This window comes from Eutrigla gurnardus, assembly GCF_963514095.1.
Source record: "Eutrigla gurnardus genome assembly, chromosome: 15".
NCBI lineage: Eukaryota > Metazoa > Chordata > Actinopteri > Perciformes > Triglidae > Eutrigla > Eutrigla gurnardus.
In genome coordinates this window covers 23,519,528-23,539,720 of record NC_139938.1, presented here as the reverse complement: position 1 = coordinate 23,539,720, position 20,193 = coordinate 23,519,528, and the positions used below count along the sequence as shown (strand labels likewise).

General features: G+C 43.9%; 1 protein-coding gene across 1 annotated transcript; it reads right to left on the bottom strand.

The window, feature by feature from the left end:
* Nucleotides 1–250: 250 nt before the first annotated feature.
* LOC311025815 (voltage-gated potassium channel subunit beta-2-like) lies at nucleotides 251–14,787 on the bottom strand. Its single transcript, XM_084028938.1, has 14 exons — nucleotides 13,779–14,787; nucleotides 5,145–5,188; nucleotides 5,024–5,061; nucleotides 4,682–4,761; nucleotides 4,417–4,461; nucleotides 3,897–3,941; nucleotides 3,770–3,813; nucleotides 1,958–2,044; nucleotides 1,765–1,850; nucleotides 1,542–1,662; nucleotides 1,350–1,444; nucleotides 1,084–1,204; nucleotides 643–731; nucleotides 251–522 (listed from the first exon to the last, which is right to left on the bottom strand). The coding sequence occupies exons 1-14, from the start codon at nucleotides 14,069–14,071 to the stop codon at nucleotides 433–435; spliced, it is 1,278 nt and encodes a 425-aa protein (XP_083885064.1). The 5' UTR covers nucleotides 14,072–14,787; the 3' UTR covers nucleotides 251–432.
* Nucleotides 14,788–20,193: the final 5,406 nt, after the last annotated feature.

The window sequence follows — 20,193 nt, the reverse complement described above, 5'->3', positions numbered from 1 at the left end:
AGGAGCCTGGGATGTCCCATGAAAAGCACCATTCATGCTTTAAAGTTGCATTTTAGCGCAGAGGTGGGGTTTTCCCCACTTTAGAACATTTGATTAACAAGAGTCAAATCTGCTTGACAACAGTTGAATAACTTCCAACCTGTTTTTTGGTCTCTGTGGACGTCAGAGACCCGTCCTCCCCCCTGTAGAAAGAATCTGTGAACAATCAGCAGTGAGCAATGTATGACCTGGTTTTTTTTTCTCCAATCGAGAGATGTTTTTCTTTTCATACATGATACAATGCGCAAAAATGGATATGCGCACATACCGGAAGCATAATGTTGCCGAGGACATGCAAGTTGTTGAGTATACAGCAGAGCAAAAAGCGATGTTTCCCAAATGTCTTCTTCATCGTCTTCCTGAAACATCATCTGTCACTCAGATTTTGCATCTTCAAGCGCGCAACTCTTTCTTTGAGTGTGGCTTATTTCCCAGCAGGGCGTCGATCTCAGTGATGGTCTGAGGGGTCATTTGGGATAAAATCTGCAAGGAGGAAGAAAAAAAGACCATTTGAAATTGCTTTGTCATGTGATCTGTTGTTACCCGGGTCAGTGTGTCAGGCAAAATTCTGAACGTGGGAGGAGAAAGAAAAGGAAATTCTACCCGCAGGGCACCCAGGTTCTCAAGTAGCTGGTCTGTATTAGAAACCCCCAGAAGGACTGAGCTGACTCCCTCACTGCGCAGACACCAGGCTGCAATATAAAAGAGAGAACCAATCAAACCCGCGCTCAGTTAAACGTCAGTGATCCGTGAGAGTCAAAGCAAATGGGACAAATTGTCATTTTAGTGAAAAAGAACTGCCCTGTAATGTGTTATTAAATGATTAGCTCATGGATCAGCAGTAAAGTGGTTGCAGGCAGGCAGGAAACATGCGTGTGAAGCACTAAATCTGTTCACGTTCACATTCTCATGTGTGAAATAAGTGATTGCACATTTCAGATCTGAAAAAACAAATCTAGAACAGACCAATTAGAACCTCTAGACACACAACAATAGAATTAACAGAGCATCTGTATGTCTACAGTCATGGTGCCTGGGTCGTACCGATGGCCAGCTGTGCAGCGGTGCAGCCCATCCTGTCAGCCAGTAGATGGAGCTCCTTGATTTTAGCCAGCTGCCTGCGGCCCTCCTCGCTGCTCACTCGCTCCTTCAGCCACTGGTATCCCTTCAGCAGGAGCAAAATGGAGCAACGCTTTAATACAGTACTGATTTCACACTGCAATACCCCGCTGACTGGCGAGAGAATTACACCGAGGTTGATTTCCAGTGAGACAAACCCTTTGAGGAGGGCCCAGTCAAATCAAACTGACCTTCATTGCTGCTCTGGAGCACTCTGGCACACCATCACTGTACTTCCCCGTGATTAATCCACAGGCAAGTGGAGACCAGGTCATTGCTCCAACACCTGGACGAGGTGGAATGAGAGGAGACGTTCGAATGGAACAGAATGAACCTCCAATTAAAATGAAAATGAGGATAAACGGAGGCTGTGGATGTCTGACCGATCTTGTGGTAGAGCTCAGGGAGCTGCACCTCCACTTTATCCCTCTGGAAGTAGTGGTACTCCGCCTGCTCACACACGGGCGGAATCAGGTTGAACTGGCGTGCCACCGAGTAGGCCTCCTGCAGCCAAACACAGGGAAACAGAACGGCTAGCGATTAGCATTTGTGCCACAACCTGACAGTGTTCAGTGTTGTCGTTCTGTGTGTGAGGTCAGCATTCACCATGATTTCCATGGCACTCCAGCGTGAGGTCCCCCAGTACATGGCCATACCCTGGTTGATTACGAACGTCATGGCCCGCACAATCTCTGCAGATCACAGTAGACGGCATCACGTTTCAAATATAAATACAGATTTTTACAGAGATTTTCATTGAAGCAAACGAGAATAATCATTTCAAACATCTGTCACTGACCTTCCATCGGACTGTTGACGTCGTTTCTGTTGGCAAAAACTATGTCCACATAATCTAGCTGTAGTCTTGATAACGATCCTCTTAAACCTGTCATAAACAATAATCTGTGATTAGACATCATCATCATCATCATCATCATCATCATCATCAAAAGGACTAAGGATCAGCAGCCACGCTGAGTGGACTCAGTGGTGCTTTGAGCTGAAAGCTAACATGCTGAAAATGTTCTACCATGTGTACAATCTTAATTCTAATCCTGTTAGCATGCTAATTAGGACTGGGGGACTGGACACAATCATTCATTCACAACATAGGTCATTTCATATCACCATAATGAGATGTTACACCATAAAGCATGTCTTCTGGTGGAATATTAAATCTGTATATGTTAAAGCCTATTTTTGTCTCCTCCTCTGTGAATTAAGGTGACAAATTAAACGTTTGGAGTATTTTCTCATTCAAATAAGAGCTTTAGAGCAGAACTGCTTCAATTAAAGTCATAAAGGAATACATATTTCTATATATATACATATATATATATATCATCACATTGAACTGAGTGGTGATTCATAGTGTGCTGCAAAAAACAAAAGCACAATCTTCAAATTATACTCCCTCCAAATATTTCTCACAGATTTTCGGAGAAATTTGAGCAAGTATTTGTCTTTTTCCATCCGTTGAGACAAAAGTAACGACGTAGTTGTGTCAAGACCCGTCGAGTTAGTACATGTACTTCCTGTTTAATCTTGATAGTCTGATGTCATTCCCCGTGTCCTGTCAAGTTTCCCGCTCGTGTGATTGCTGGTCCGCCCCCTAACGTCTTCCACCTGTGTCTCGTTCCCCTGGTGTATTTAAGGTGTGTCTCCCTTCCCTGCTGTGCCAGATTGTCTTTAGCCCAGTGGGAGCTTCCAGCAGGTTCTGTGTGTTTGTGTCGAGTGGTTTTTATCTGCATTGCTGAGTCCGGGTCTGCATTGCTGAGTCCGGGTCTGCATTGCTGAGTCTTGGTTTGCGTTGCTGAGTCTGGGTCTACATTGCTGAGTCTGGTTCTGCGTTGCTGAGTCTGGGTCTACGTTGCTGAGTCCGGCTCTGTGTTGCTGAGTCTGGGTTTGCGTTGCTGAGTCTGGGTCTGCGATGCTGAGTCTGGGTCTGCGATGCTGAGAGTGATTACATTCTCACTCCGCCTTAATGCTCATTAGCACTAAACACAAAGTACAGCCGAGGCTGATGGGAATGTCCTTAGTTCTGGAGGTTTATGGACATCATGAAGTCCAGATAGCAGCACTGTCCTCGCATGTTGCCCTCTCACTTCCTCAAATCAGAAGTCAACTGCGAGGGCCAGACATCTTATTCAAGTCTTGGTTAAATGGTTACCTGAGGCCACACGACTTCCAGGACACACAGAGAAGATGTGCGTATACAAGGCCAACAGCCTCTCAGCTTTCTCTTTGATTATTTTGTCGGAGGGAGATGATCCTGAGATTTTATTGACATTGAAACTATACGTTACGTGACAGCTTTCAGTTAACGACATCCGATGATGTCGGCTTCCTACCAACACACCGTCCGCTAACATCCTCCATTAGCAAAAGAAGACTTGTTCTGTCGTCAGCTGTTATGAAACACGGTCATTTATCTGATTTAAAGGCATGGTGATGAATCCGCTGTGACGCGTGACGTGAACAGAGCGAGACAGCGAACAGTGCACACATTCAAAGATTAAAGGGTCGCCGAATGATTCACCACAACTCTGGGTCTGAGGACTTTTGAACTTTAACCTCTAAACAGTGTTCAGCAGATACTGTAAGACTGTACCTTCAATGATGTGTTTTCTGGAGAGTCCTCTCTCCGTCTCTGCTCTGTCGAGTGATGAAAACAAATTATTGATGTACTATTGAAAGGATACATTAAAACAAACATCAACTTTTAATGTTCTACTTACTGGCCGCCCCAATAGATCTTTGTTGTGATGACAAAACTTGAGCGCCTGGCAAAGACACAAGAGGGTTCGGAGCTTCAAGATTAAATTCTGATTTCTAAATGTAACGGTTTTCAAATAAAAAATAGCCTCGGGCCAGTGTGGCATCTCTTCAAATATTATACGAATCTGAAGTTAAGTGGCCGAGACAAATTGCATATTATGAAGTTAAAGTTTATTTATCCACATATTTTTCTGTAGATTAAAAATATCTCAAGGTTTGGCAGCAGAGCAATTCAGCCGCCGGTGTTTATTTTAAAATGCTGACATTTGAATCCTTTTATAGTCTGAGACTAAATCTCCTCATTTGTCTTAAAAAATCTGAATTTCCTTTGAGATAAATTAGCAGCCTGTTTCAATGGTAACAAAAAATGTGGACATGCAACGCATTTCAGAAAAGGCAAAGGATTATTAGGATTTAAAGAACCGTATTTCCCTAATTTAAATAAGCGTTGCACGTCAGTTAGAAAATGAGTAATATCACCTCCATCCTTTCTTCTTGATGATGTTCCCGAGAGTGATTTCCGCTCTGTGGACAAACACATGATTTACTGTGATGCCGACTTCAGATCACTGCACAACAATGCTGAATCACAGAGGCAATCTGCCGACGCGTCACATGTTAAAGAAACCTGGACGGCAGTGAGAAGTCGCATCAAAGGAGAACAAATAAAGAAAGTACTGATGAAAAATTGTACGAGAAGAGAAATTGTTTAACCCGACGCTCGGGGGAAGACGTGAAGCCTCACCTTCCAGACGCGTACACCTCTGCCGTGTCAAACAGGTTCACTCCGTTCTCATAAGCTATGGTCATCAGGTTCTCGGCCATCTGGGGGACACAGAAATTGAGAGTGAGAGAGGCGGACTGTGGAAAAATTCCAATTACACGGAGGTCGATTGTGAAGGGAACGATGCAGGGAGGCTAATACAGGAGAGATAATATCTAATATCTCACCGAGCTACTTATGTTTCCAGGTATCAGGTCTCTGGGATTTTGACACACAGTCCAATAATTGAAAACACAGTGTTTCTTTTCTTTTTTTCACGAAAGCAATATGAGCGGAGAAAACAGAGACAACAGAGCTCCTCACCTCATCAGAGATCTGCGATCCAAATGTCACCCAGGTGCCTGAGCGAGAGCAGAGACAGAGACGTTAGTTTGTTTGAGGGCCGGAGACAGACGGATATTATCTGCCTTCAAAACCAGCTCACCTAACCCGAGGCAGGAAACACGCAGGCCTGACTTCCCCAGGTTCCTGCAGAGAAAGAACAGAACAGGGATAATAAATATAATAAACGCAGAAAGGAGATGGTATGATGTGTGGGCATTAAGGTAGCATGTGCACAAACAACCACAGGTGAGATCCAATCTGACGGTACAGTGATGTGTTTCAGTGAAAAAGTGCTGACGTGCTGTTTTATTCTTTCATTTCAGAATCAAACATGTTCCTTTGACTCTCCTGCATTTGCATGACAGATGTGGATTTTATAGACTAAAGCATCTTTCAATATATGACGCATAAAATGTTATCGATTAAACTACCAGCTTATAAATTATTTAAAGTGGCGCCGCCTTTACCAGCTACCACATTAGCAGTTAACAATCCAATAGAACAATATATCGTATACGTGCACAGCACTTTTATTTTTGATGCAGCAGTACCGCTCTATTAAGAGTTTCTTAACATCGCAGTAGTGCTACTCAGAATCAGAAAGATGTAGTCTATTAGTATGCGAACAAAAGGGTATTGATTTCATTTTTTTTTTTTTGCATCTCTCACAATGTACTTGTATGTATAGAACTAACAGCTCAGGACGTGGACAACAAATGTAAAATAAGTAGCAAAACACACGTGTGGACTGTAAGCTGTAAATAACACAAATAGTGCAAAGAAATGCATGGATTGAATGATTGCAATTAAAGATGACTGTATATTGTATGTGTAAGGAAATATGTAACACAAAATAGTTGTCTGGCATAAAACCGAAGCATAACACAACGAAATATTAACACTTAATTCGGCAGTGTTATGTGAATACTTCCTCCACTTCCGCTGCTGCTGAGTGGAAAGTCTTTCTCGCCTGTGGTTAAATTACTGCCTGGGTCTAATTATTTCTGAACAATTGACCTTTTATCCTTCATATGTTAACAGTGTATTACACCGGGTCAGTGAAGCAGCTGGAGGGAACGGAGCTCGGCTCCGATAGGCTCAAGCTTCCTCGTGTTTTTTTGTGGCCGTGCGATAACCGGCCACAAAATGTTTCCAATACGCTCAAGAGGACTTCATGACCAAACAGGCCACATCTGGTTATGCAGACAGCTGGGTTTTGAAGGGCGAGCATAGAGACGTATACAGGAGAATGTATACAGCTGAAAACGACGTGGGCTTCATGCTTGCTCTCCCCCATTCTAATTGAGGCAGCTGGAGAGGCGGCAGCAGCAGCAGCGGCGGCGGCGGCGGCAGCAGCGGCGGCGGCAGCGGCGGCGGCAGCGGCAGCAGCGGCAGCGGCAGCAGCGGCGGCAGCGGCAGCAGCGGCGGCAGCAGCAGCAGCAGCAGCGGCAGCAGCGCTGCAGTGCAACTCGCTGTCTTTTCATCTCCCAGCGCCTCTCCCCTCCCTGCCTGTCTGCCTGCCTGCGTCCGCCACAAATAGCCAAATGCAGAAAGACAGACTGTCAGAGCATTTAGACTCAGTCGAACGAGTCCTGCTTTTATTTTCCCCCGGTCTATTTTTAATGCCTGACCTTAAGCTATTTTTAGGTTCCTGCATATGTAAGCGTTTGTGTCCCCGGCGTTTGCTGCGTGGTGTTTTGTGCGTGTGCGTTGCATGTGGGTGTGAAACACAATATTGTTTGTGTTGTTCCTTTGAAACTCTGTCAAAATAGCACACAGGTGGAAGGCCAGAGATGTTATATGGAGGGAGAATCTGTTGGGGGGGGGTTTGATGTAGACCTTGTGTGGTGATCCGGCCCCCCGTTTCATCAACCAGCCTGTTCTCACACACTCACAGTCACTTTGAACACTCAGAGTAAATATCAATGAGGCACATGGGCAAAAACACACTTCAGAGACTGTTTCCAAATCAAATGCTATTTTTCCTCATTAGTTTTGTTCTCCTACTGGTATGATTTTGTGACATCCATCAAAATTGGGCCTTTTTTGTCTCAACTTCAGTCAGGGGGAAGCTCAAAGACTGTCTAGCAACATTTGACAGGATTGGACCAATAAGACCGACCCCCCCAAAATGTTCCCTGCTAGTTCCAGGTTCACTCAGCTTCAAAACAAAAGGAAAGGCTTGAAAAACAACAACACCAGCAAAATAAATATCGACCATATCGATATATATTCCTCCATGTCGCTTTATCTTTATATCGCCTACGTTTTCTGGTAATTTCAGAAAAAACCTGTATTTTACATCTTAAAACGTGATGAATCACTTATTATTTATCCACTCATTCTATTTACTGTAGAGGCTTTCTTGCACTCGTAGTAAATGTTCATTACATCAATGAAACTGCGTTTACAACCTCATTCACACGAGATGAAAACAGAACGCTATGTGTTATATTGCACATTTTATGTGTGAGAAATTGAAAAAAAAAAAACGCTAAAACGAACCATGCGAGGATGTCAAGCATCTGTTACACGAATGCATGCTTTTCTGTTTTGTTTCAGTGAGCATGTATCCAATACGCTTTTTAAAGAAAATAAGAGCTCAAAACTGACAGGCTGACTGTTTGTGTCCTAACGGGAGCAAAAGAGACGCCATTACTGGGTTCATTTCATGATTGCTGTGCCACATGAAGCACTTTTTCTTTTTTTTTTGTTATTGTTTCTGAGCAATGAAGGGATGTCATTGTCTGTGTGACGACTGGCCGCCCCCTCCTCTCCCCGGCTCCACCGCTCTCTGCAGTGCTGCAGTCTGCTGAATTACTATCAGTGAGTCTGGAGAGACACATGCTGACTTTCCTCCCATGACATTTTCTCTCACACACACACACACACACACACACACACACACACACACACACACACACACACACACACACACACACACACACACACACAGTGACATGCATGTACGTGCAGACCTATATGTTCATTTGACATGGATTTTGGATTATGCTAAAAAAAAAACCCTGCAGGATCTATACGTGCGTCAGTGAGGCCGGTCGTTGCTTTTTCATGTGAATGTTCACGCTTGATGGGAGTTACACTCCGACACAGATCTACATACGCTCACGCACGGATGCACACAGAAACACAGATGTCTCTCTCTCTCTCTCTCTCTCTCTTATAAGTAGGGCTTACTGTGTGTTTACTTTATTTTCTCTCTTCGCCATAAATCATGAGCTCCAAACAAGGTGATTCTGGGGACTTGGTGTGTACATTATCAACACACAGGTGCACCGTCACGGTGTAGTCAGCATTTTAACCTGTGCTGACATTTACAGTTAGTTCTCACCGGAGACGGGAGGAAGACACTATTCACAGATGGTTAGGTGCACATGATGCCCCCCCCCCCCCCACACATGCTGAGCTGGCTTTTCTCCAGAGGGAAGCACACCTAGATATTAATAACACTCACGTCAGAGTGTGTGTTCCCAAACACACCTTTTTTTTTAGCACAGACTGTGGAAATATGGTGGGCTGTCTGTTCTCTTGTAATAATGCTGTATTCATCGTTTCAGGGTCAATTCACTCAAATTACACAGAACATATTTTCTCACCCATGCAGAGATTTCTGCTTCTGCCTCAATACAGCGGAGGCTAATGAATTCCCACGTGTGGTGCTAAATGCACTGACACATTACATTATTTACATTTTTAACCAACATCTCTTGTTCTGTGATGATACTTGTCACTCAGGTCTGTTTTCAAAGGGACTATGTGGGAAATGCAGAGTTAGGAACAGTGTTTCTGTCGCTGACCAATAAAAAACAAAAGTCAACGCTTTGAGAAGCAACTCACAACAAAGAAACTCACGTTGTGTTGCGTTGTGTTGACGTGGATACAGACATTTCAGAGGCACATATCTCATTATATACGCAAATAAAAAAAAAACAAGCTGCAACGTGAGACGCTACTATAAGTGAGAACATGTATGTTCTGTGTCAACCGACCCAGTAAAATTCCTACAGCGCTCTAATTCTTGCTTCACCACTTATTAATGAATTAGGCTAAACAGACTTTTCATGTAGTGTAATGTTTTTTAATTGAATTGTATTAAAAATATATTAAAGCGGTTAGGAAAGTAGGTCTGCCCTAATTATAAAACACACTGAGAGGGGCAAATGTAAAAAATAAAAACGAAGCACAAAAGGTAGACTCTCTCTCTCTTTCTCACTCACACACACACACACACACACACACACACACACACTCTGCTCTCTTCTAATGCTCAGTATAAACTTGAATGTTCAGCTGTGAAGCTGATTATTTGAGTATTTCCTGCTCTGCAATGTAAAATTATAAATTGTATTATTACTGAATACACTGTCCCTCAGTTTACCTCCGTTTTGTTTTTCTTCGTGAATTCAGTGGTTAAGAGAGAACCTCCAGACATTCCAGACAGATTAATATTGTGTCAAATGAAGTAGGAAAATAATGAAGATAAATGTAAGTATTTCCAGGAACTGTGGACATTATTTTTGATGGGGCTGTGTTCCTGTTCTTGTGTAACGGCGTGTTATGATGACTCTGACTTTGACTAGACAGTCCTTTCAGAGGACGTGACATGGATTTTCCAGCCCTGATTATGACGCTCGCTGTCCAGAACCAGCCCGATGCCTTGCTGCTGCCACGACCTCCATCCACCGGCAAACATTAACATACTCGTCAAACAACCCTGACCAGCAGTCACCTCCCATGTTGAAAAGTTTTATGTATGATTTAAAAACCCTTCAAGGTCTCCAACCTGCAGCTGAGTCTAAAGTACTGCACCGCCCTGATTTATAATGATAACATCCAGCAGCCTTTTAAAGCGTATTAATAGGTGGCAGATGAAAGAAGCAGCTAGATAGATTTTTGCTGTTTAGCAGCCAAAGAACAGATCACAGTGTGGATATATTTTGGTTGGAAGCCAGGTTGACGTCAAGTAAGTGAAGACACGATGTGCCTTTGCTTCAGACTTGTTGCAGGACCCCGAAGTGAAGACACTAATCCGTCCAGTCAACCGGAAACTCAAAAAGCCCAGCGAGAGTTGAAGGTCAAGGTTGTTGCAGCATGTCAGCCTTTTCTCCTCCTCGCTACACAAATCATTTCTCTCCAATGATTTTTAATCACGGGAACAATACGAGGCCAAAGCACTTAATTATCACTTAATTATTGTTCATCGCGGCTCCACTCTGTTAACTTTACATTTCATCACTGTTTGGTATTTATTATGGCTTCCATAGGGTTTTATTAAAGTGGGAATAGTCTGCTTGCTCATTTTTTCACAGCTTTTTTCCGAGTTTTTATGCAAGGCAACTCTAAAACCGCATTAAAGTAAATAGTCTAGGATCAAATTAACAAGCCGAGGCCGAGAATTCATTGTGCCCTCAGCGCTTATAAAAGGGTAACTGAGTAAGTGCTAAGACTGGGGCTGAATAACTGTCTCGTAGCACTAAAGGACCACAACGCATTGTTACAACTTGACAGGGTTGTTCATCAGTAACTCGGTCGCTACTTGGCCAGCTGCTGAGAGCTCGGCTTTCAAAACTCTCTGATGGAGTGTACTCGGTTGGAGAACCGTGCCTCTCTGCGTGGTTTAATGTCAGGTCACAAATCTCCACGCAAATGCCTCCTTCTCCAGCTCAACGTGCAAACCAATGTTATTCTCATGAGGGTTTTTTTCTTTTCTTTTTGGTGTAATGACGCTTCACTGGACATTTCTATTTGTTATCTGGTTTAACCATCTAGTTGACTCATCTGTGGAAATGTTAAAAGAGGAACAGCAAGCCCTGAATGTTTAGTGTTATAGAGTTCAACTTGGTCAAGCTAGTAAGTGGACTGCAATTTAACATCCTTAAAAAAAATTAAAAAGACAAAAAAAGCTCTAAATTTGTGAAAATTCACTGAAACTGTTTTTTTTTTCTGTTAAACAATCGTTTGTTAGCTTAGCGTTAGCTCCCCTGGTGGTTTTGATGGTAACATAAAGGGACTTATTAGGGACTGGTCTAAAGGGACCAGCTTCTTAGCTAAATGGTAGCCACCCACAGACGCCATGACGATATGATCAACATGCTGTCAACATTAGTTTGTTACGCGTTACGTTTGGCTGGCTGTAGAATATATAAATCAAAACCCTCAAACAAACGTTCCTCATAAACCGGCCTTTAGGAAAGATTTAACCAATCAAAATAAGAAAAAGGTGCAGCGGTGGAGGACTGCCTTCACGTATTCCTCGTCTGATGTTAAGCTTCCAGAGGTGCGAGGTCAGGTGACGCTGTCCACTAGTTTACAGGTACACATCCAGGTGATTGAAAACCATGAGACATTAGAGTCACACAAGAAGATGGATACCATTCTTCAGAAACGGGAGTGGTATTCCCGTCCCATCATCTCCCTCTCTGATTTTATGGGTTGTCTGTCTTGCTGTTATTACAGGTGTTTTAGTGTCTACAGCCACATTTTCCTTTAACAATAATAATGTTTGTGTCGAATGTAAAGGCTTCCCTGCATGCTCCTCCGTCTCTCATGCATTAAGTTAGCTGCATCCAGCTGACACAATGCAGCCATTACAAACAAAATCCATGAGAAAAAGTCAGATAAATCTACCCTGGCAATGTACCTGACCTGCTTACCAGGATGCTGTTGGTGGAAATAAAGGGCCTGGTTACCATGGAAACGGCCAATTTGCTGAGTGACAGAATTTTGCCGGAGAGACTTCTAGACTCACCTCACCTCCACAGGTCCCGGAAAAAAGACTCTATCCCTGCTGTTTTCTGCTGGATATAACTATGTGCTTATCTAAGTTTGAGGAATTCATTTAAAAAAGAAAATTAGACCTCCAGAATTTAATATGAACACATTTGATTGCGGATATTTATGTAACTTTCTGGTTTTCTTGTTGGTTTTTGTAAGAACACAATGCTATATTACTGCATGTTAAAAGCACAATGAGGAGGATTTAACCAAAACAAACAATGCATAGACTCATAGAAAATGATCCGTCTCAATCAGCATGTATGGCCCACTAGAAGTGTGTGTTGGTGCAGAGACCCTGCCCCTCCGCCTGTGTTTTCTCTTATTTTGCTGTGTTGGGAGCATTTCTAGGCAGCAACCTCGAGAAAATGCAGCTACCAGACGGGAAGCACAAGGAAGCTACGAGAACGGTGCACACAAAAAAACGTCTTTAGAAACACGAGTAACGGTAAATACAGTCAAAATGTATCCCTGAATAGTCATTTCACTGTTTACATTCACGGCCCATCGGCCGTTTTCCTCACCCTTCCCCTTAAATCTTATAAACTACACACACAGAATGCTGCAGTGTGCTGCAACAGTGTTCAAAGGGAAGCTGGTAGGATATTGAGAAACTTGGATCAAAGAAATGAGATGAGGAGAGATTTAAACAGAAAGCGCTGGGGCGGGGGGGTGACAGCAGAGGCTCATGGGAGTGATAACTGGCAGCTGGTGCCATCGTCTGCGACCTGCTGGTGAGCAATGAACGCTCAGGTTAATGAGATGGCAGGAGAGATTAGAAAACATGCAGTCAAACAGGGCGAATAGTGGCAACGGTGGGCGAACTGTTCCCTTCTGCTCTACGGTGGCGTTCATCCGGCCTCGATCTCAGCATGCAGACATGTTTTATGTACATCCCTGTTCCTCCCTGACCTCAGTGTGGTTGTGACAACAGTGCAAAATGGAGAATGTGTGACCACAGTGCCGCCACAAACACACACATATAAACACACACACACACACACACTGTGGCCGAGAGCCGGGGATTTGGGAGGAATCGTTTGCAAAAGGAGCTGATCAGCGACGGCAGTGCTGACTGATTAGGGAATAAGACAGACAAAAACTAAAGGCAATGCCTGGGGTGTTGCCACTGGCAACAGGAGCTGGCCATATGCTGTATAGACGTATTGTTCTGCTGCACCGCCTCGAACAGAGCAACCACAATAACCCAATCAGAACAATGTATGCAATGTTTGAAGAGATAAGAGAGAGGCGCCTTGTTTAAGCTCATCCATGAAGGTGAACTGCTTTAAATCTGGTCTGTTCCCCCCGTACATCATGAGTCAGACCTGGCGTGTGCAACCATGATTCTCTGTGTATAAGATACTCTGCTGCTGCACCGCTACTCTGTGAAAATGAGATGTGTTTTTAGGAAAGCTGTTAATGGAGGCAGCTTTTTTATTAGTCCGTGGTGAGGAGCGGGAGGCCACGGGCGAAATCTGCATAACACACCTGAGCCTATAGGCAGATGCTCCTACATGCATATGTCTGTTATACTGCGATAACATTATGGCTGTTTGGTATAGATTATACAAGCATTTTACATCCATCAGTGTAAGTGATTCCGAGCCTTAATGTCATTGTTTTATACTGCTGTATGTCCTCGCTGAGTGCTCACTAATGGATGTGTAGGAAACCTGCCTGCTTCAGGATGCATGTTGGGGACATTTCAAGCTAAACTTAACTTCACCTCACATCTCGACGAAGGGATTATAGGAACGTAAAGGCCCACCTCCCACCCGTCAACCTGGCAGAGGGTTTGCCCCCGACGCTCGTTACGATAATCTATCACCTGTGGGATTACCTGGAGGTCAAAAGGCCACCATAATCAAAGTGAAATGAAACCCAGTCTGATGTGGATTAACCCTCCGCCCCTGAAGCCGCTGATCCCCATACTCACCTGTACTTCATACTGGTGTGGCGCCCGATGGCCTCCTTCATGTGGGCATGGCCCTGCGGAACCTGACGGGACCCGGAACCCTCCCGCGTCTTGACCGAGCCTTGGGATGTATAATTGCCATTGCTCCCTTGTCCACTGCCTCCTCCTCCGCCACCTCCTCCGCCACTACCACCTCCACCTCCACCTCCGCCTCCACTGCTTCCTCCGGGAGGCGGAGCGGTGCGGAGGCCACAAAGCCGGTCCTCACTGCGACTCTTGAGGTTGTGCTCAGTGCAGGCGAAAGACACCTGCATCCTGACCCTGGTTTTCCGGGGGGGCTCTTATTTTGATATTGAAGAAGTGATTGATAATGTCTGCAAACTCGACACCGTTTCCTGTTGTGCTGCCGTGGCGAAGCGGTGACGCTCATACAAAAGGGGCTCAGACAGGGCAGGTTGGATATTTTGGCTGAGAGTTGGAGGGAGCAGGCAGGAGTCCAGCCTCTAACATGAGTTACCATCTGCTCCGTCTCCTGTCTGGTGATGCAAACCTGGCAAAGGGTCTCTCAGAGTTTTCACGCTCGCAAGATGCATCAGGGCTGCCCTCCAAAAAATCATCAGGGAGCTTGTAGGCTCACAGCAGTCCCAGACGGGGTTTTGGGGATGTGGCAGGTTCTTGGGAAGCCCCAAAAAGCTCGCAGCAGTAGAAGCCGGGCCTTCTCCACACATACATGCACGGGGCTGCTGTGGCTTATGTTGGGTGGTAAAGCACTTGGTCGCTGGCTGTCTTCTCTTCAGCTGGGATTAGTTGTGTCTGTGTTGAGCCGAGGAGCTCCGGAGTGTGCCGCAGCAATGACACAACCACAGCTACAGGCATCCTCGCACCTCGCGTCCAAATAAGCCTTTTCTTCTTTGCTTTTCTTTCTTTTTTTTGTCGCAAGGTGGGTCAGCAAAAAAATAATAAATAAATAAAAAGAATCTGATTTAATTGCTCGAACAGTCCGAGCAGCGCAGAATAGACTTGATATGATGCGAATTCACACAGTCAGAGCCCACCGCCCAGCAGCCTCACGCAGCATCGGGTTGATGCAAGAGAGAGAGAGAGAGAGGGAGACAGAGAGAGAGAGAGAGAGAGAGAGAGAGAGAGAGAGAGAGAGAGAGAGAGAGAGAGAGGGAGAGAGAGAGAGACAGAGAGACAGAGAGAGGAAACAGAAGCTAATTCACGAGCAAACACCGAGGGTTTTCTTGTATTACATACCGCTAACAGACCGGCGGTTCAAGTCTCCCGTCATTCGACAAAATCGCGCGGATTTGAAAGAAGAGGGAAAAAACGCCGGCATTCTGGCGGAAAACCCGGACACTTCAAACGCTCGATGCCGCCTCCGTCAGCATCCTCCTGTCACCCACTTTATGGGGGGGGGGGGGGGGGTTCTCCCTTCCTTCCCTTTTTCCAGAGGCTCCAAAATGTTCACGACACGCAGGCAATGTGGGGGGTTTCAAGATGCTCTCTCTCTCCCTCTCTCCCTCTCTCTCTCTCTCTCTCTCTCTCTCTCTCTCTCTCTCTCTCTCTCTCTCTCTCTCTCTCTCTCTCTCTCTCGGGTGTGATCTCTACATTTTGCATCACATGGGTGTACACACACATTTCATCACGTCGTCACATTATGTTAGTGGAGCTTAGTTTTTTTTAGATGAAAAACACAATAATCCTCGTATTTACACAAAAAGCCTGTTATCATCTCTCATTTTCCACATGCAGACATCTCTCTTTCTACCACACCCATGTCTTTTCCCCTCCCTTACTTGATCTGTCTATAATATATATATATATATATATATATATATATATATATATATATATATATATATATATATATATATATATATATATATATATATATATATATATATGGACAATCACCAAAGATCCCACTGCAACACTGTAGCATCATCATCATCTCACAACAAAGAGAGGAGACATGGCTTCCGTGTCACCTCCCATCACATCACAACATGGCATAGCGTGGCATATCATATCCTATTGCATCACCTCGCATCACGTTCAAATAAAACTGATGTGTCATTTGGTGGCCAGGCAATGATAATAGTCCCTTCAAGGCCGTGTTTACAGTCTAAACTACGCTGCCGTGTCCTCGGAGGAGACTGTCAATCCCCAAAAGTTCCCGTGTTTGCTCTCCTCCTGCTTCACACAGCGGGGCGATCTGGGAAACGATGACACACATGTAAACATCATTCCTGTCAATTTGTTCTCGGAGTCGTGTCTAATTAAATTCTGCTTAAGGGGGATCTCTGCAATCACATGATGATCCCGACCTGGAGGTGAAAACCAGCTTGTTTTAAAGTTTCCGGCGGTATAAGAAGAGGGGAATGTGTGAAAGCACTGTGACATTTTAAAAGAGAAGATGGTTTAATGATACAGTCGTCAGTCAGGCAGCGTGGGCGCTTACATGGACACCTGGATGTTTTTGCAGCCACACTTTTCCAAGAATCACACTGCTGTGTTCCAGACCTCCATCAAAATCCCATTAAGTGAATAGAGACAGACCTACGTAATCACTTTGACTAAATGTGAACCTCCACCTTCACCACAAACGATGTCCATCATCATTATCATCAGTACTTAAATGCATTGACACATCCGGCTCAACCCTTTAGAGGCTGCATATATCACTAAGATTGATGGCTCACCAACAGAAGCTACTCTAACATATGCTGTGAATATGGAAGTGCCTTAAAATTGCATTATTTCTACTGGCCACCAGGGGGTGGTTGAAAAAAGAAGTCCGATTGCATTGAAGTCTATGAGAAAGACCCTTTTTATGGGTCTCAATCGCTAGTTTCAAGTCTTCTTCAATCCAACACGACGTTCACTTTAAAATATAGTCCCATTTACAGTGAAATAGACCATAAAGTGCTTTAGGGCGTGGCTACGTTGTGTTTAACACGTTGTTTCCTTTGCGTTTTTAAAACAGTTCCATGTTTAGAGGAGATTGTTTGAAGACGGATCTGCATAAACAAACATAAAACGGTGTAGTATACAAGCCGGGCCAGTAGGTGGCGGTTAAACGCTATGAAAGATATATTATAGTTAAGGTGGACTGAAAATTCGGCGTTAATAATCCACTCATTACACTTTATTGGAGGAGCGTTGTGCTAATCTCATCCATCTTTTCATAACGTGTAGAATCTAGTTTTCAGATGAACATATGTTGCTCAGTTGGAGATGTGTCATTGTTCTGGAGGCTGCTGCAGCGAGGCTAACAGCTGCTTTCCACTTCCTTGGGTTAGAAATAAAGAATGCTGGGAATTGTTTCGTGGTTCGGTGTACATGATGTGCATGTAGTTTAGAAAAGCTGAGGGCATTTATCCTCGCAGAAACATAACTTTGAAGTATTCCCTCATCTTGGGTTTTGTTTTTATTAGTTTTTTGTGGTTTTGGTTCATTTTAAAACGCTTCAGCTTTGCCTTAAGTTTGTCCCCAAAGAGGGCAAACATGAAATACTTTTAGCAGGATTGATTTGACTTAAATCCATGAAGATTCACAATCCATCTGCCAAATTGTAATTTGTTTAAATATGTCTCACCTTTAAGCTTTATTTGAGTAAAAAACAAGATTATGCTTTCAGCCCTTCATAATCCGTTCATCAAAATATACGTATCCGCCTCACTTTCCCCAATTTGCTCAACACTCAGGAGATCAGAGGATGTTCAAGTGTTGTTTTCAGCAAAAACCGGCAAATTACACTGAACGCTGGGGTTGTTAACTGTGATTACAAGTAATGACTTTCAGTCAGGAGGGAGGTCACATGCATGCATCATTACACAAATGAACCCCAGCTAACATACCACACACACGGAGGTACAGAGGCCGCTACCAGCACGACGTAAGAGGAAAACACTATTTCAGTGACGGAGGTGGAAGTGCAACGGTGTTATTCTCTGTTATGTCATCCAGTTATTAAATGTATTCTGATAAAAAAAAAAGAGGTTGCAAACAGATTTTGAGGGTTTAATGAAATGTGTTGTATTTGTTTCATACAAATTATATTCTTTTAAAATGCAGATTTTGTTCCCTCCCTGGTTTGGAGTCACAGGGTTGAATTGTATTCACACCAGAGTTACACTGCCACCTAGAGGCAACTTTACTGGAGACTTCTAGTATCAAATAAATTAAAAATATGTATTTACAATGTTACAATATTCAATAACAGCCACTTAATTATGGGCGACATTCACAAATAAGTAATAAATGCAAACAATCTATAAAACAACATGCTGTTTATCCTCTATGTTCATGCTCTTTAGTGTCATTTTTCAGGGAAAATGGATTTATGGCAACCTTTTCATCTCAAAATAGCTAAAAGAAGCTCTTTAAACAGAGACACAAACGACAGGCAACTGTCTGTCCCCTGCTGTCAGATCACGCATCATTAACCCTTATTTACTGCTGTTCACCACGTCGAGCTGTCTTTTGGAGAATTAGGCAAAAACATACACATTTATATACAATTCTTGTGTAAGTTTCTGTATCTGGAGATGTTTCTGCAGTCCCGTCACATGTACTCAGCGCTGCTGGGCTTTGAAATCTCATCAAACATGTGATATTTCTTTCTAGGTCACTGTAAAAAAATAGATAAATGCAAATATCTCTTCTTTTTTTCCACCCATGAATGACGTCTCCCCTCACTGCCTTCAATTGAAGACCCTTCAAACACTCAACTGCAATCATGCATTAGTAATATATTGGGAAAAATACCACGCATGTTATTTAAATGGATCATCCACAGACGGCTGAGTGCTCCGGATGGTCTGGTGCTCTCAAACGTTAAGTTTGTCCTGCAGTCTCTCCCTCTCACATTACAAATCTAACCTCGTCTGTTTGAATCCCAACGATGCATTGTGGTTTCACGTCTTACTTTTTACCGCACGCCTTTCGACCACCTCTTACTTGTATGTCATTGCAGAGCGCTCCGCCTCGCACTCGGCCAGGGAGAGGCCACATTCTCTCAAGTAGAGCTCCAGCCGGCGCCGCTCCACCAGCCTGTGTGCCGCCTCCAGGATCTGGGAAGCCAGGGCCTCTGACTCGGTCCTCTGGTCCGGGGTCTTGCTGCTCCGGGCCCCAGATTTGGCCACGATGCTCCCTGAGGAGGACGACGCCTTGGGCTTCTTGCTGATGCCATAGAGGTCTTCCACGGAGTATTTCCCTCCCTTACCTCCTCCAGTACCACCACGGCTGGCAAACATGCTTATCTGGGATCAAGTGCTGCCAAATGATGAAAATCGCTCCCCTCGTTTGCTCGTTTCTTTGCCTGCTACTTCTATTTTGGACAAAAAGCTGTTTCTGAGTTTGAATCAAAACAACAAGGCAGAGCTATTTTGATAGAGATTCATGAAGATTTGAAACATCCGGCCCCGAGGATGTCAGACATCAAGCTGCTCGAAACAAGAACTTAAAGCACCTCCAAGATATCAAAAAGTCTTGATTGCTCCTTTGTGGAGTCTAAATCCAAAATAAAACCCAGCCAGTCCTAACATGTCAGCAGCAGCAGCACCCAGTCACACACAATGACGGGTGCTGCTGATGTGTGGCGCTTCTTTGAGCAAAAATGGAAAGTAAAAGCAACCAGCATCTTTCTCGCTTTATCTCTTAAAAGAGGGATTTGTGTTGAAGCCCCACCAGCTTACATTTGTTCAGATTAAGAGAGCGCCCGGACAAATTATCTGTACTTCTGTGGCCGCCATATAATCTGATACAGCAGAGGCTGTGACCTTTACTTCAAATACTGGGACGTAATGAATCCTTTCTTTTTTTTTACCTACATGGAGAGTTGATGGGTTCATCTGGAGGAACAATGTCATCATAACTAATAGTCTCACTGCCTGTAGGTTCAAACAGAAATAGAGTGGCATCCTCCCAAAGCCTGGCAGCGGCTTCAGGCCAGGGCTGAGTGTTTATGTTGGGCTAATGTGTAAAAAACAAAACCCGGCGCCTGATTTCACACAGCATAAAGTAGCACCGAATATGAGAACTTCTTTCCACTGGAGGGGGAAATCAAATTAAATGCTGAAATGAAATGACATTTAAGAGACAGAAATCATGTGGAAACACGGGAGACGGTAAAATGATGAGGCTGACGGAGAGGATTACCTTCTTCCCAGCAGTATCAAAGAAATCCCCTTCTAATCTCCGATACGTGTTTAGCTAAATCCCAGGACTGTAAAATGTATCTTGCATAAAAAATAACAACTAATTCAGTCTCTATATCTACAACTTTGTGAAAATGCTTGGGTCACATCTTCACACGTGTCACACCCTGCAGTAGTTTAAAGGTCAGATACGCAGAATCCAAAACCCATCAATGACTTAATGGATTAATGGAAGTGCATCAGTACACAGAAGTCAAGCTCATTGACTGTCT

Coding starts and splice junctions, on each gene's coding strand:
- LOC311025815 (XM_084028938.1), bottom strand. CDS start 14,071: ATGCAGGTGTCTTTCGCCTGCACTGAGCACAACCTCAAGAGTCGCAGT. Junction 3,942..4,416: donor ATCAAGAAGAAAGGATGGAG/GTGATATTACTC, acceptor TGTCTTTGCCAG/GCGCTCAAGTTTTGTCATCA. Junction 1,205..1,349: donor GCTCCAGAGCAGCAATGAAG/GTCAGTTTGATT, acceptor CTCCTGCTGAAG/GGATACCAGTGGCTGAAGGA.